A 13,060-nucleotide genomic window follows, 5' to 3' on the forward strand; every position below is an offset into this window, starting at 1 on the left:
ATACCCACCACCAACCACCACCTCTCCTACAATTATTAGCACTACTACTACTACCATTCACCACTATACTACTACCACGATCATTCCTATTCCTACTAATAAAAAAATTGGTATTTATAAAGTGATTTAAGATTGACAAAACACTTTACAAATATATCAATGATCCTCATGACAACCCTGGAAGTTTGGACACTGTTATTATCTCTCTTTTACAGAAGAGAAAAATAAGGCAAAGAAAGATTAAGTGACTTGACCAGGGTGATCACAGGCTAATAAGTATCTGAGGCAGGATTTGAACTCAGTTCTTCCCAACTTCAGTTCCAAGGCCACTTACCTAGCTGACTCTAAAGATCAACATTTCATAATATTAAATCCATTCACTTCATTAGAAATCCACATGATCCTCCTTTGAAGCAAAGCAAAAGAGTCTCCATGATAAAACACAGGTACCTGGTGTGGTCTGTTGAACTTTTAAATCCCTTGTCTCGTCTAGGCTTACTCACTCTTTTCAAAGTTACTTACAAAGAATCAGAGAGATTTGTTTTGTGATTTGTTTAGACTTTTAGTGTTCTGAATGCTCAGATCAAAAAGTAAGCCCCATCTATTATTCCCTAAAGTCATTTTTTCTTCCCTACTCTAGTCAAACAACTTGCTTTCAAATCAACAAAAAAATGGGGTGTTGCATCACTGAAAGAACACTAAAACTGGAATCAGATGACCTGAGTTTGTAGTCTGGTTCTGTTACTTATGAACCCATGTGACTTTGGCCTCTCTTTTTTTTTTTTTTAAAGCAATTGGGGTTAAGTAACTTGCTCAAGGTTACACGGCCAGTTATTATTTCTGGGTGTGGTGCTGAGTATCTGAGCCCGGATTTGATCCAGGTCATCCCGACACTGGAGCCGGTGCTCTTACTCGCCGAGCCACCTGGCCACCCTAAGCAATTGGGGTTAAGTAACTTGCTCAAGGTTACGTGGCCAGGTGTTTCTGGGTGGGTGCTAAGTGTCTGAGCCCGGGATTCGATCTCCAGGTCTTCTCAACACTGGAGCCGGTGCTCTTACTCTCTGTGCTACCTGGCCACCCCATGACTTTGGCCTCTTAATCATCAATGGGTCTCAGTTTCTTCATCTGTACAAGAAGGGAGTTGAACTACATGACCTCTGAGGGCTCTTCCAGTTGCACTGAATCTATAATGTTAAGCAGTTCCTCAAGTTAGGAGAGGATCTAAGAAGAAAAAAGACTAAAGACTCATCCCACGTTACCCCCAGGAGAGGAAACTCCCACTAACAATGCAAACTGGCACCTTGTCTACCACCTACAAAATTAGAGCAGGGCTTTTCAAAGTACAGTCTGAAGACCCCTGGGGTTCCCAAAACCCTTTTAGGGGGCCAAAACTATTTTCATAATAATGTTAAGATATTACTTGCCAATTAAAATACTCTCCCCTTTTCCAACTATGAACTGTGTGATCCCAGACTTTCTTCATATACTTCAACCAAAATAACAGCACAACAGAATGAACACAAAAGCAGATAGGAGAATCCAGCTGTCTTATATTAAACCAGACATTAAAGAGATTTATAAAATTTATAAAAAACATGTATAAAATATCAGTCTTTTTTGTTTTGGAAAATAGCTGTTTTTCATTAAAATGGTAGTTATGTTAACATAATGGGTTTATTATTATTTTAAATGAATTAATAAATATTCCTAATTTTTTTTAAGTCTTTGCCAAGAAAACGCCAAATGGGGTCATGAAGAGTTGAATACAACTAAAATGACTGAATGACAAAAATATATATAAATTTTAATTTCTAACACAATAGGTACCAATAGATATAACCCAGATGAACAAAAGTTCTTTGTAATACTCAATAATTTTTTAAGAGTGTAAAGGAAACCTGAGACCAAAAAGTTTGATAACTGGTAGCCTAAATCTATGAGAGGTTGAGTGATTTGAACAGATTCACACAGATGGGATTCTTCAGAGGAAGTGGGGATTCCATGTCATTCTGCTCCCAGGATGGGTGTTATGAACAACAATGTATGAAAATGCTTCACTATCAGGAAACATTTAACGTATATGATCTCATTTAATCCTTACTTCTAACACCCATGTAAGACAAGAAGTATAACTATTATTATCAGCATTTTACAGAGGAGGAAACTGAGGTTAAAATAATTACAGAAAATGATAGAGCTGTGAGTTGAATCAGGCCTTCTGACTCCAAGTCTTTCAAGTGTTTTTCCATCATACTACACTGACTGTAACATGAAATTAAGTTGAGGATATTGCTAGGAATTTGGTGATAAAGAATGATCCTTGAAATAGCCTAAGACTGGCAAACCTGCCCTGTGAAATTCATTGGGAGGCCTCAGGTCAGAACACATTCCACTCTCTACTTTCATCCCTTCCCATACAACAGGTCACAGAAGGCTGCAAACATGATATTCCTTCCAGATGTCAATGGCCATGTAGGAATTCAATTTTGGGTTTAAGGCAGAACAATTTCACCAGCATCATAATGTTCAATGCTGGAACTTCTCTAGTCATCTGGATTTACTCAGCTCATGAGACTGAAAAACCAAAAGACTTGTATCAGGATATTAGCTAAGGTGTCACAGACAGACAGATACACACACACACCTACAACTTGAAACATACAGAAAGGTACAAAGTAGTACAATGATGTAATACACAGAGGAAAACAACAACAGCAATGGCAAAAATACAACTTTAGGGAGACCTCTAAAACCATAACCAAATGCTTGGGGATGAGGGGGAAAAACCCAACCATTGATTTTAAAACAACTGACACCAAAATAACCTACAAAATAATGGAATCAAGACCTTTGCAAGGTAGATAATTTTGGCCTCTGGACAGATCAGATACTACACACTACATGCCATTCGTTTCTCCAGATCTTTTCCAGATTAAGATTCTATCACTTCATAACCCCAATTCGCTTCTTGGCAAAAGTTCATGCTCCTTTAGGCAAGCAGACTGGGCTTAACCTGCTGGAGTTGGGAAGATCAGGCCATTGGGAGCCTGCAACATGATCTTCAGCATTACTAAAAAATATAAATAAATAAGGGCAGTCTCAAGACTAATGGTTTTGAAATTAAAACAAGACGCAGCTGATAACCTCTCTCCTTCCTCCTCCCAATATTTTAACAGTAATTAGAAAGTAACTGAGTCAGTCCCACTGAGGTAATCATTTTCTCGAAATGTATTTTACAACTATAGAGACAGATATTAAGACAAGACAAGCACTGGCAACAAGATATAGTAATTTTGCTTTCAATTAACCAATAATTATTTTGGTGTGTAAGATTTTTAAAAATCTGACTGCTTGAATTTCTAAGAATAATTACTCACATTTTTAACAGCAAAATGGCTTATTTGAGAAAAGGCTTTTTATGTCACTTAGCATCACATTTTCATTTTTTAAAATTAGCACATGTACTATCAAAATGAACAAACACAGTATTAAGTGCCCTAGAAAGTGTATGAAGAAAACAATATGGGAGATCTATGGTCACATTTTTAGCAACACCTTCTGACCTAAAAATTCAACAAACATGCTTATTATTAAGCATGTATAAAACATAAACAGAACAGTCCTTGCCCTCAAGGAACTTACATTCCACTGGGGGAGGAGGTGAAACAACATGGGCACAAATAAAATGTTCTTAACTGGGTACCTGTGAGCTTGTTTTTAATATTCTGATAACTTTCAATATAATTGGTTTCCTTTGGTGATCTTAGGTATTTCATTTTATGCATTTAAAAACATCATTCTGAGAAGGGGTTCATAGACTTCACCAGACTACCAAAGGAGTCTGGGACACAAGAAAAAGTTAAGAACCCCTGGTACAGAACAAAGCAAATTGAGTTTGAAGACAACATTGACAACTTATGGGGCTCATGGAAGGCTTTTTGCAGGAGATAGTACCAGAGCTGAACTTTGGAGGAAGACTGGGTTTTTAAGAGGTAGACGTGAAGAGGGAGAGTATCCCATGTCTGTGAGAATACAAAGAGATGGGAGGAGAAGATGGACCAGACCCGATTCTAGGGAAGTTTTTCATACTGCTTCTCTTTCTACCCAAGAGCTTGGCCACCAGTGGCTGAGTAAAGAGCACAATTTGCGAGATATACCTTCAAAGTAGCAACAAAAATAGCACCACATACTACATCACCTTCTTCACCATCCTCCTACCGTGTTTCCCCGATAATAAGACACTGTCTTATTAAATTTTTGGACAGAAAAACACCAGAGGGCTTATTTTCAGGGGAGGGCTTATTTTAATGAACACTGACAGCAATTTTAATAAACAGGTAAATGTGAACAAAAAAATGTACCTTTATTCAATAAGCAAATCACTGGGGAAGAACAGGATGACGCGCTCACTGCTGCAGCTCTGACTGGATGCAGCTCGGAGCGTGGCGTGCATTTCACCCGGGGGGGGGGGGGGGGACGGTGCATAGAGAGGGTACCGTAATGTAGCGTGTAGTGCAGGGGATCACCTTCACTACAGTAGCAATCTCAATAGGGCTTATTTTCTGGGGAGGGCTTATTTTAGAGGAATCTTACACAGTAAGGGGAGGGCTTATTTTCGGGATAGGTCTTATTATCAGGGAAACACGGTAGTTACCATCTTCAAGCAACTCAAGGTTACTGGATCCTCACAACAGATCCACACAAATCATGCTAGTGTTTCCCCAAGTGCTTATCATCTAACAGGGTCTTTTTCCATCTCTGCTTAAGGAATAACCCACTTGATACCCACACAGTCCACCAGGACACTATTCAGTGGCTTAGAAGTGAACTCTAAGCTTCACAACTAAAGCATATAAAATTTTAAGCCACTACGTTTATGGACTTTTATTAAATCCTCTACATTCCATGCACTACAATGTGCAGGAGATAAAATACTGAAATGAAGGAAAAAGAGAATGCCTAATTTTCAAAGCTGAGATTAAAGGAACAAAGACCATTTTCTGCCCTACCAAGCATATGGGATTCAAAGTAGGCCTAGAACCTTAAGATCTACAAAAGTACAGATGGTGGGAATGGTGATGGTAGATGATAATGGTGGTACATAGTGGATGGCGATGATGGTGATGATGGTGATGATGATGAAGGACAGGTATTGAATCTGTGATTTCAGTGATATTGGGATAAGATGGGAAAACCAACTGAGTACAGGTTAGTTAGTACTTTCTTTGCAATTAAGTCCAAAAGAGTGGTCCAGATTAGGAAACAAAGAGATTAAGGGATACAGAGAGAATATTTCATAGGCAAGATCTGAACCATCATCTCCCTGGATCTTGGTCAACTATCTGCTCCACTACAAATACTTGATAATAATATTGATAAAAACTGTTACTGACATACAGTGCTTTAAGGTTTGCTAAGCTAATAGAATCATGGCTTTAGTAATGAAAGGAACCATAGAACTCAATTAATCCAAACACCTCTATTTACCATAAAAGAAAACAGGGTCAAAGAGGTTAAAATTTGTTCAAGGTCACATAGAGAGATGTCAGAGGCAGCATAAGAACCAAATTTCTCTGACCCCAAATCTAATGCCACCAAAGACACAACAATATCATTTTATAAAATGTTTTACAAGTTACACAAAGTGCTTTCTTCACAGCTCTGAGAGGTAAGGAATATATTATAACCTCCTTTTAGAGCATAACAAACTACAGAACAGAGGGCTTATATCACCTTCCACTATTACAAGGTTAGTAACTCCCAAAGTTGGGACTTGAATGCAGAATCAAAAGACTCTGAGACTACTGCTTTTTCTTCAATAACATAATCCTTCACAGGCATCCTCTTAAGCTTTCACATTTGGAAGGTTCTTGTTCTTTCCCCCCCCCCAAATGGAATAAGATAGAGCAGAAAGAGACAGCATCCTTTCAATTAGCCCAGGTGAGAAGTAACTGAGAAGTTATTTTTCAAAATTTATCTTTTTATTACACAAACTTTTCTTTATCCAAGTATTTATGCTCATATTATGCCCAATATAACAAAGGCTCCCTAAAAAAATTTAGCCCATTATGTGCTATTTCCAGAGTTTACAAGTACATTAATGATCAAATAAAGCCATTAGGCTTATACCAGCTTAGAGAGAGACTCATCTAAATATCGGCTCTGCTCTTGCAATCCCAGAGCTGCACCATAATCTTTCAATTTATTGAATAATTACTGAGTTCCCCTTGGGGCCGCTGTTGGCAACAGAATCCTGGGCTAAATGGACCATGGCTCTAACCCTGTGTGGCAATTCTTATGTTCCTAATAACTTTCTAGGAGCAGACAGAATGGTAACCGCCTCTCAGAGGTAAACTGGGGAGAGAGAGTGGGGGGTTGAGGGGAACACCTAGAGAATGGTAAGCAGAGGAAAGATATACACTAACAGTCCAGAGTCAACCAAAAGATTCCAATAACCTTAACTTGTCATTTCCTAGAAGGTGTGCTTCCACTGATTTTTATGAAAACAGACAAAAGCAGGTACAACATTTTTTTTTTACCCTTCAAGCCAACTGTAGTTGCTATGTAGGGTTATTTGTTACCAAGGCAACAGCGTATATCTGAGTACTAATGGCCTGTCCTTTTGCCAGGCAACAAACAGTCTTGTGATGCAACTGCACCTGTCTCAGCTATGTGTTGCTATGGAGATGTTCTAGTTGCTATGGTTACCATCACGCTAATCGTCTAGCAAGGGCAGACGTACAGCAGTCTTCCCCGAAAGCCCAGCTGTTCTTCCCAGTCTCTTGCTAAAGATTGATTGTCTAGGCATGTGATGGAATGCTTCTCAACTGAGATGCCCAAGAACTTCATTAATGTTATTTGAAAAGCTGACTTTGTGCTCACTTCTTACAGAATATTAGACTTGTGAAAGAATTTGGTAAACAGGTACACTGTAAAAAAAAAGAAATCAACTACTGAAATTGACTTATTAATCTACATAGTTCATGAGTGACATGGAGTAGCTATCAAAAGATCATTTCTCTTAATTGTAGCTTTGGTACAAACATTTCAGTAGGCACAGGAGACAAAAAGGCATTTCAAACCCAAACACCATTTTTTACACTGAAGGTTTTTTTTTAACTACATTGTTTTTCAAACCTGTTAATTCAGTACTTAAAAAAAAGTCAGAATGCTTTTCCTCCTCTCAAATTATATCTTTTTAAAAAATGACCTCCTTGATCTAATAGTCCCATAACAAATAGGTACGTGAGAAAGAAAATAAAAGCCTTCATTGTTCTCTGCCGTTCACCTTGAAGAGACAAATACATACACTGAGTAACCACAACAAAATTATTTCTCAAGACTACGGTTAACATGGAGACTGGATTTAAGGGCAATGGCGTGAAGGCCTGCAGTTCATAGCTGAGAAAACTACAGTCGGGCTAATTAAGCTGAATTCACCTTCTTCTCTCAGTCTTGTTCTTTCAACCTAACAAAATCTGACAAACCAATCTTGCAAGGTATTTCTTCTCAAGTAACTTTTACTATGTGGAAAGATTTGCTTCACAAATTATGCGGCCGCTATTTGGATAAACCTACCTCCACCCCAGAAGAGATGAAAGGGGTAAGATTTATTCAATAACTTAACTTTTACTACCTGTTTTGCTTACCTGCAGTTATACTTTTTAAAGATCCATAGTATTTTTACTATTATAGTAGTTTTTAAGTAGAAAAGAAAAAGCAAAAACAGTAGAAAGCAAATTATAAGATTAAAAAAAAGTTTGTTTTTCTTACCTTTGATATGACTGAGGAGATGTGGGAGGTGTATTAAACACATGTGAATATGGGTGATAGGGAGTCTTTTTCAAGGCCTGTATGAGATTTTGTCTATATTCTGGGTCTATACACCACAAAGACCCTTTTCCAATACTCTGCAAAGAGAAATGAAAGAGAAAAGGTAAATTGGCTGAAGTATGTAGTTAGAGCAGCATATATTTTTAAAAGGCATCAGCTTTTTATTTGTTGACTGACAGCATTACTCTATCAGAATTGAATTCAATCTTGTTATTTAAAACTGACTGGAAACTGCATAGCTATTGTTACCACATTATATTGTTAGAATAATATTATTGTAATCTTCATACCTCACCCACCAAAGGAAAATACAAAGGAGCTTCGCTATATTTCACTGGCAACTTTGAAGACCCATACATTCTCTCTAAAAGTAAGTTAAATGAGAAGGAAAAGAAAACAGGAAAAAGAAACAGGCTAGAACATCCTAGCAATTGCTTTCTTCCTTAAAATGAAAGGAGTTAGTCCTTCAGCCACATGACATCAGAACCATTTCACCACAAAAGAAAATTAATTAGCTTGATTTCTTCAGTTTGTTCATAAGAGAACAAAAGTTTCAGCTTGGAGTGCCACTCTGATTCCTTAACCAACAGTCTCTGGAATTACCCTTCCCTAACAAACACAAGAATGTAGGCAGTCTCTCTAAGCCCAAGCCAAAATCCAATATTATTCTTTAGTACACAGCAATGTGCCCTTAAGAATTGTATCTTCAGAGGCCAATCTAAAAATGTAGATTTTTCTCAACTGTTCTATGAGAGCCCAATGATTTGCTTTCAAGTTCAACATGAATCACTGACAGAAATTTGTGTGAACAATTTTAAAAAGGATTTTTTTTCTCCCCATAAAATTCTTAGACACACAGGAAACCTGGCAGCAGTCCTGCATGGTGGTCACTACATTAACTGCATGCTTCCAAGTGACCCAATGTACCCAAGGTATTCAGATAAGGTCATTTGTAAATATTTACTGATTTAGTGAGGAGAAAAAAAAAGTTAAATTACATAACCTTTGCTCTTCCCCAAGTACTTTAAACCAGAGAATTCACTCCATTTTAAAAAACTGTTGTAGTAAGATTAACATTTGTCTTAGAACACTTGTAAAGGAAACAAAAACTGTTATGAAAAAAAAATTTAGCAGATTAGGTGGGGATGGGAAGAAATCATACCTAGGGAAGACTATGTGCCATGTTTTTCATTTTGATCCTTAAAAACTTGTGTTTCTCATATCATTTCACAGAACACATAACTTAGAACTTCAAGCATATAAAATAAAAATTGTCTCTCAATGAACAGCATGAACTACTTTACAATGGTGGGATTAAATTTTTCTGAATGAGGCTGTTTGGTTAAATACAGAATGTCCCCAAAGTCTTAGTGCAGTATTTAAGCTTTCATAGTTTTATAACTGTACAAAGATGTTAATGACACTGTATATGGGATGATGGGGGCAATACAGGGTAATGGAAAGAAAAATGGACTTGGATGGCAGAAAACCTGAACTGGAGGCTCCACCTCTTATCTAGCCCATGACCTAGGTAACTCCTAACCTTCCCAAGTATCTAGTTTCCTAATGTTTAAGATGAGAATAATAATAATGAAACAGGGAATATTTACAAAGCGCTTTAAGGTTTATAAAGAGCTTTACAAATATTACCTCACTTGGTTAACCCTGGAGGGCAGGTGCTATTATTATCATCCCCATTTTACAACTGAGGAAACTGTGGCAGGCAGAGGTTAAATGACCCACCCAGCTAGTAAGTGTCTGGCACTGGAAGTGAACTTAGGCCTTCCTGATTCTAGGCATTAAACCATCTAGCTGCCCCCATAACAAAGATTACCTGTTTCACGTAGTTGTAAACAAAACTGTAAAGAACTACAGAAATGCAATTTGTCACAATTTTACCATCATTATCATCACTGTCCCCAGAATTGTTTAACCCTTTCACTATGGTCTCAAAGGGACATCAATGCTTATGACAGACATCCCTTATGCATAAAAATATGCCTTCCTATAGTCACACCACTAAAGCAAGTTGTTATTCCTATTCTAAACATCAAATTCCCCAGTTTAATTGTTTGGGTCCTTTTTTGTTTGTTTTGTTTAAAAACACAACAGATTTCAATTTGAAATATGTAGTCTTATTTGTTTGGAAACTTTCAATTCATGCATTAATTTTCAAATCTCAAATTACTTAGGGAGCTGTGATAGTACTTTCCAAATACTGGGTGAACCACAGGCAAATAATCTACGCTAAAATTACCAGCCTTCTCTCATAAATTCAGAGTAAGTATTAAAGACCTTTTTAAACAAGGAGACAGCTTAAAAAATTAAACAAAAATGGCACTAACGACTAAAGGCAATAGAACTATTATTCAAAGTGTGATAAGGCAACATTTGTGCAAATGAGGCACATACGAAAATTCTATCTCTGCTTCCCCCCGCCCTCCCCTCACATCATACATTTCTATTCACCACTGGATTCTGGACATACACACACAATCTGACTTATAACAATGTGGACATTTATATTGCACTTTAAAGTTTTCAAAGCACTTTACAAATATTATCTAATTTATATCTGTTAACAAACCTGGGAGGTAGGTGCTATTATTATGCTTATCCTACAGACTGAGGAACTGAGGCAGGTAGAGAAGTTAAGTGACTTGTTCAGAGTCACAGGGCAAGTAAGTATTAGAATAAGTATTTCATTTGAATTCAGGTCTTTTTGATTCTAGGTCCAGTCCTATACAATGCATCACAAAGTAAATATTATGCAGCATGCTGGGAGATTTTTCTGGCATTAGATTGTGTACATTTTTAAAATTAATGTTCAAGTCCTTCTCTGATGCCTCATTGTGGCATGAAGTTAATGCTGGGCTCTTCATGGCCAGAACCTTTAAATAGAACCCAAGTTTTTTTTTTTTTTTTTTCTGGTCCCACAAAGCTGAAAAGGCTTTTAAGTAGAGCCCTGTTAAAGAGAGAGTATCTGGTATCCAAGGACCATTCTAGTTAAGTTTGGGTAACTCCATCATAAGAATGCTGGTCATAAACTAACAATTTGTCTTTTTGGTCCCAGTAATTCATGAAGCCCCTCTACTGAGGTGTGAAAGGAGTATCCATACTGATAGAATTATGACTGGGAAGTATTAGTGTATCAACATGTCCCCCAACTGCATTTTGCACCCTAGGAGGATAGCCACCAGGAAACCCTAATCTCAGCTCTCTGACATTTACATATCAATGAATGAATTATTCTGCAACCATTAATTATCCCCTCAGTTTCAGTCACAAGACTAGAGAGCACAAATTCTAAAGTCAAACAGTCCTGGCCTCAAAGGAGCTTACATTTTAAGGGGGAGGGAACATGGGCATTTATAGATAGATAGATATACACAAAACACAAACAAAACAGATAGGAGATAACCTGGAAGGTTAAGACTCTAGCAGCCGGAGGAGGTGAGATGGTGTGGGGGGAATATTCTAAGGGAGAAAGGAGAGCTCTAATTGGAACCTGAAGGACATCAAAGGTTCCAAGAAGCAGAGAAGGAAGGGAGGGCATTCCAGGCCCAAAAGCCAAACAATATAAAAAGGAAATGGACGATATGAGTGTCTAGTATAAGGAAGAGCAAAAAGGCCAGCATGGTGGGAGGGGAAGAGTGTAATGACTAATACAGTTGGTTGGGGCTAGATTTTTATTTAATCCTAAATGTCAAGAAGGGTTTCTATATAAACCCAAAGATAATAGGGAACTACTTGTTTGTTAAATAAGGGGGACAATAAAATCAAACTTGTGCTTTAGAAAAATAACTAGCACCTGGAGTAAAGAGAGACCACTCAGGAGGCTTCTGCAATTGTCCAGGCCAGAGGGATCCTGGCCTGCAGTAGGATGCCTGGTTGTATGAGTAAAGTATGTAGTAAAGGCAAGGGAAAAGATCCCGTGGAGGTAGAAACATTCTCTTTCCTTTCACCTCAGCTTCTGAGTGAAGCCTTCCTCCTGTAAGCTCCTTGAAGGCATGGACCGAATTTTGCCTTTATTTGTTCCCCCAGAGCTTAGTATACAAAAGGTGCTTAATGAAAAAATGTGAGGTGTCAAGGATGACCCTGAGTTTCAAAGCCTGGATGGCTAGAAGGATAGCAGTGCCCTTGATACACACACACACACACACACACACACACACACACAGATGTATATACAGACACATACACACATACATATATACATATATTGTGTATATGTATGAAACTTCAAAAAGGGGTAGGTCTAAGTGAATTTTTTAATATACTGAGCTAAGATGTCTATGGGATAGCCAATTTGAAATATTCATCAGGCAGTGGGAATGGGTCTCTGGAGAATGTATAGGGTTGGATATATAGATTCAGAGTCATTTAACACAGAGATGATAATTAATTCCATGGAAACTGATGAGACCACCAAACGAGAGTAATAAATGTTATAAAACACATGCTAAAATGAGCCTTGGCACCACATCAAAGCAAGGAGGGCGGCATTACCATAGCCTAAGCTTGGTAAAAGTCACATTGCCAAGCGAGCACCTTGCCCACTACACAGAAAACAAAGCTAAGCAGAACTGAAGCAGCTTAATCACTCCATCAATCAACAAGTATCTACTACCTATGTACTAAGTCCTACAATAGGGCCCAATATAAATAAGTGGAGGTGATGAAATTAGGTATTACTTAGAAGATGCACATGGTGGGTGTGGACAAGACCTTAACAAATAAGAAACTATGAAGAGCAACTAGAATAAAGAATGGCATCCAACAATATGTGAAGAGGCCAGGTAGGTGATGCAGTGGGTAGAGCACAGGGCCTGCTTTCAGAAAGACCTGAGTTCAAATCTAACCCCAGATATTCATTGGCAGTCTGACAGTGGGCAAGTGACTCAACCTTGCTTGCCTCAGTTTCTTCATTTGTAAAATGAGCTAGGAAAGGAAATGAGAAAGCACTCCAACATCTTTGCCAAGAAAACCCCAAATGGGGTTACAGGCAGACACGACTAAAGGACAACAAGAACAGCAAATGTGTGAAGAAAAAGAAGATGGACTGGTTATGGGGTGAGGAGAGAACATATATGGCAGATGGCTCATGGATTTCATGGATCCCAGCGGGAAGTCAAAATAAACGGTCCACTATGCTGGGTGGACCCCTTGTACTGAACTTACCAGATGCCATGGAGAATATGTTCAGGATGGGCAGGCCTGAATGGGT

The 13,060-nt window shown here is 38.1% G+C and overlaps 1 protein-coding gene across 12 annotated transcripts in view; it reads right to left on the reverse strand.

Moving 5' to 3' along the window:
• FOXN3 (forkhead box N3) overlaps positions 1 to 13,060 on the reverse strand; it is a 526,046-nt gene that overhangs the window by 223,137 nt on the left and 289,849 nt on the right. For all 12 annotated transcript variants that reach the window (XM_069085960.1, XM_069085967.1, XM_069085958.1 and 9 more), the window contains one exon: positions 7,774 to 7,910. In XM_069085960.1, the coding sequence (XP_068942061.1) occupies positions 7,774 to 7,910 (137 nt within the window). The remainder of the gene's footprint in view (positions 1 to 7,773; positions 7,911 to 13,060) is intronic.

The sequence above is a fragment of the Petaurus breviceps genome, unplaced genomic scaffold, assembly GCF_028583685.1.
Source record: "Petaurus breviceps papuanus isolate PSGF00001 unplaced genomic scaffold, PetGlider_PUasm1.0 177, whole genome shotgun sequence".
Lineage (NCBI taxonomy): Eukaryota > Metazoa > Chordata > Mammalia > Diprotodontia > Petauridae > Petaurus > Petaurus breviceps.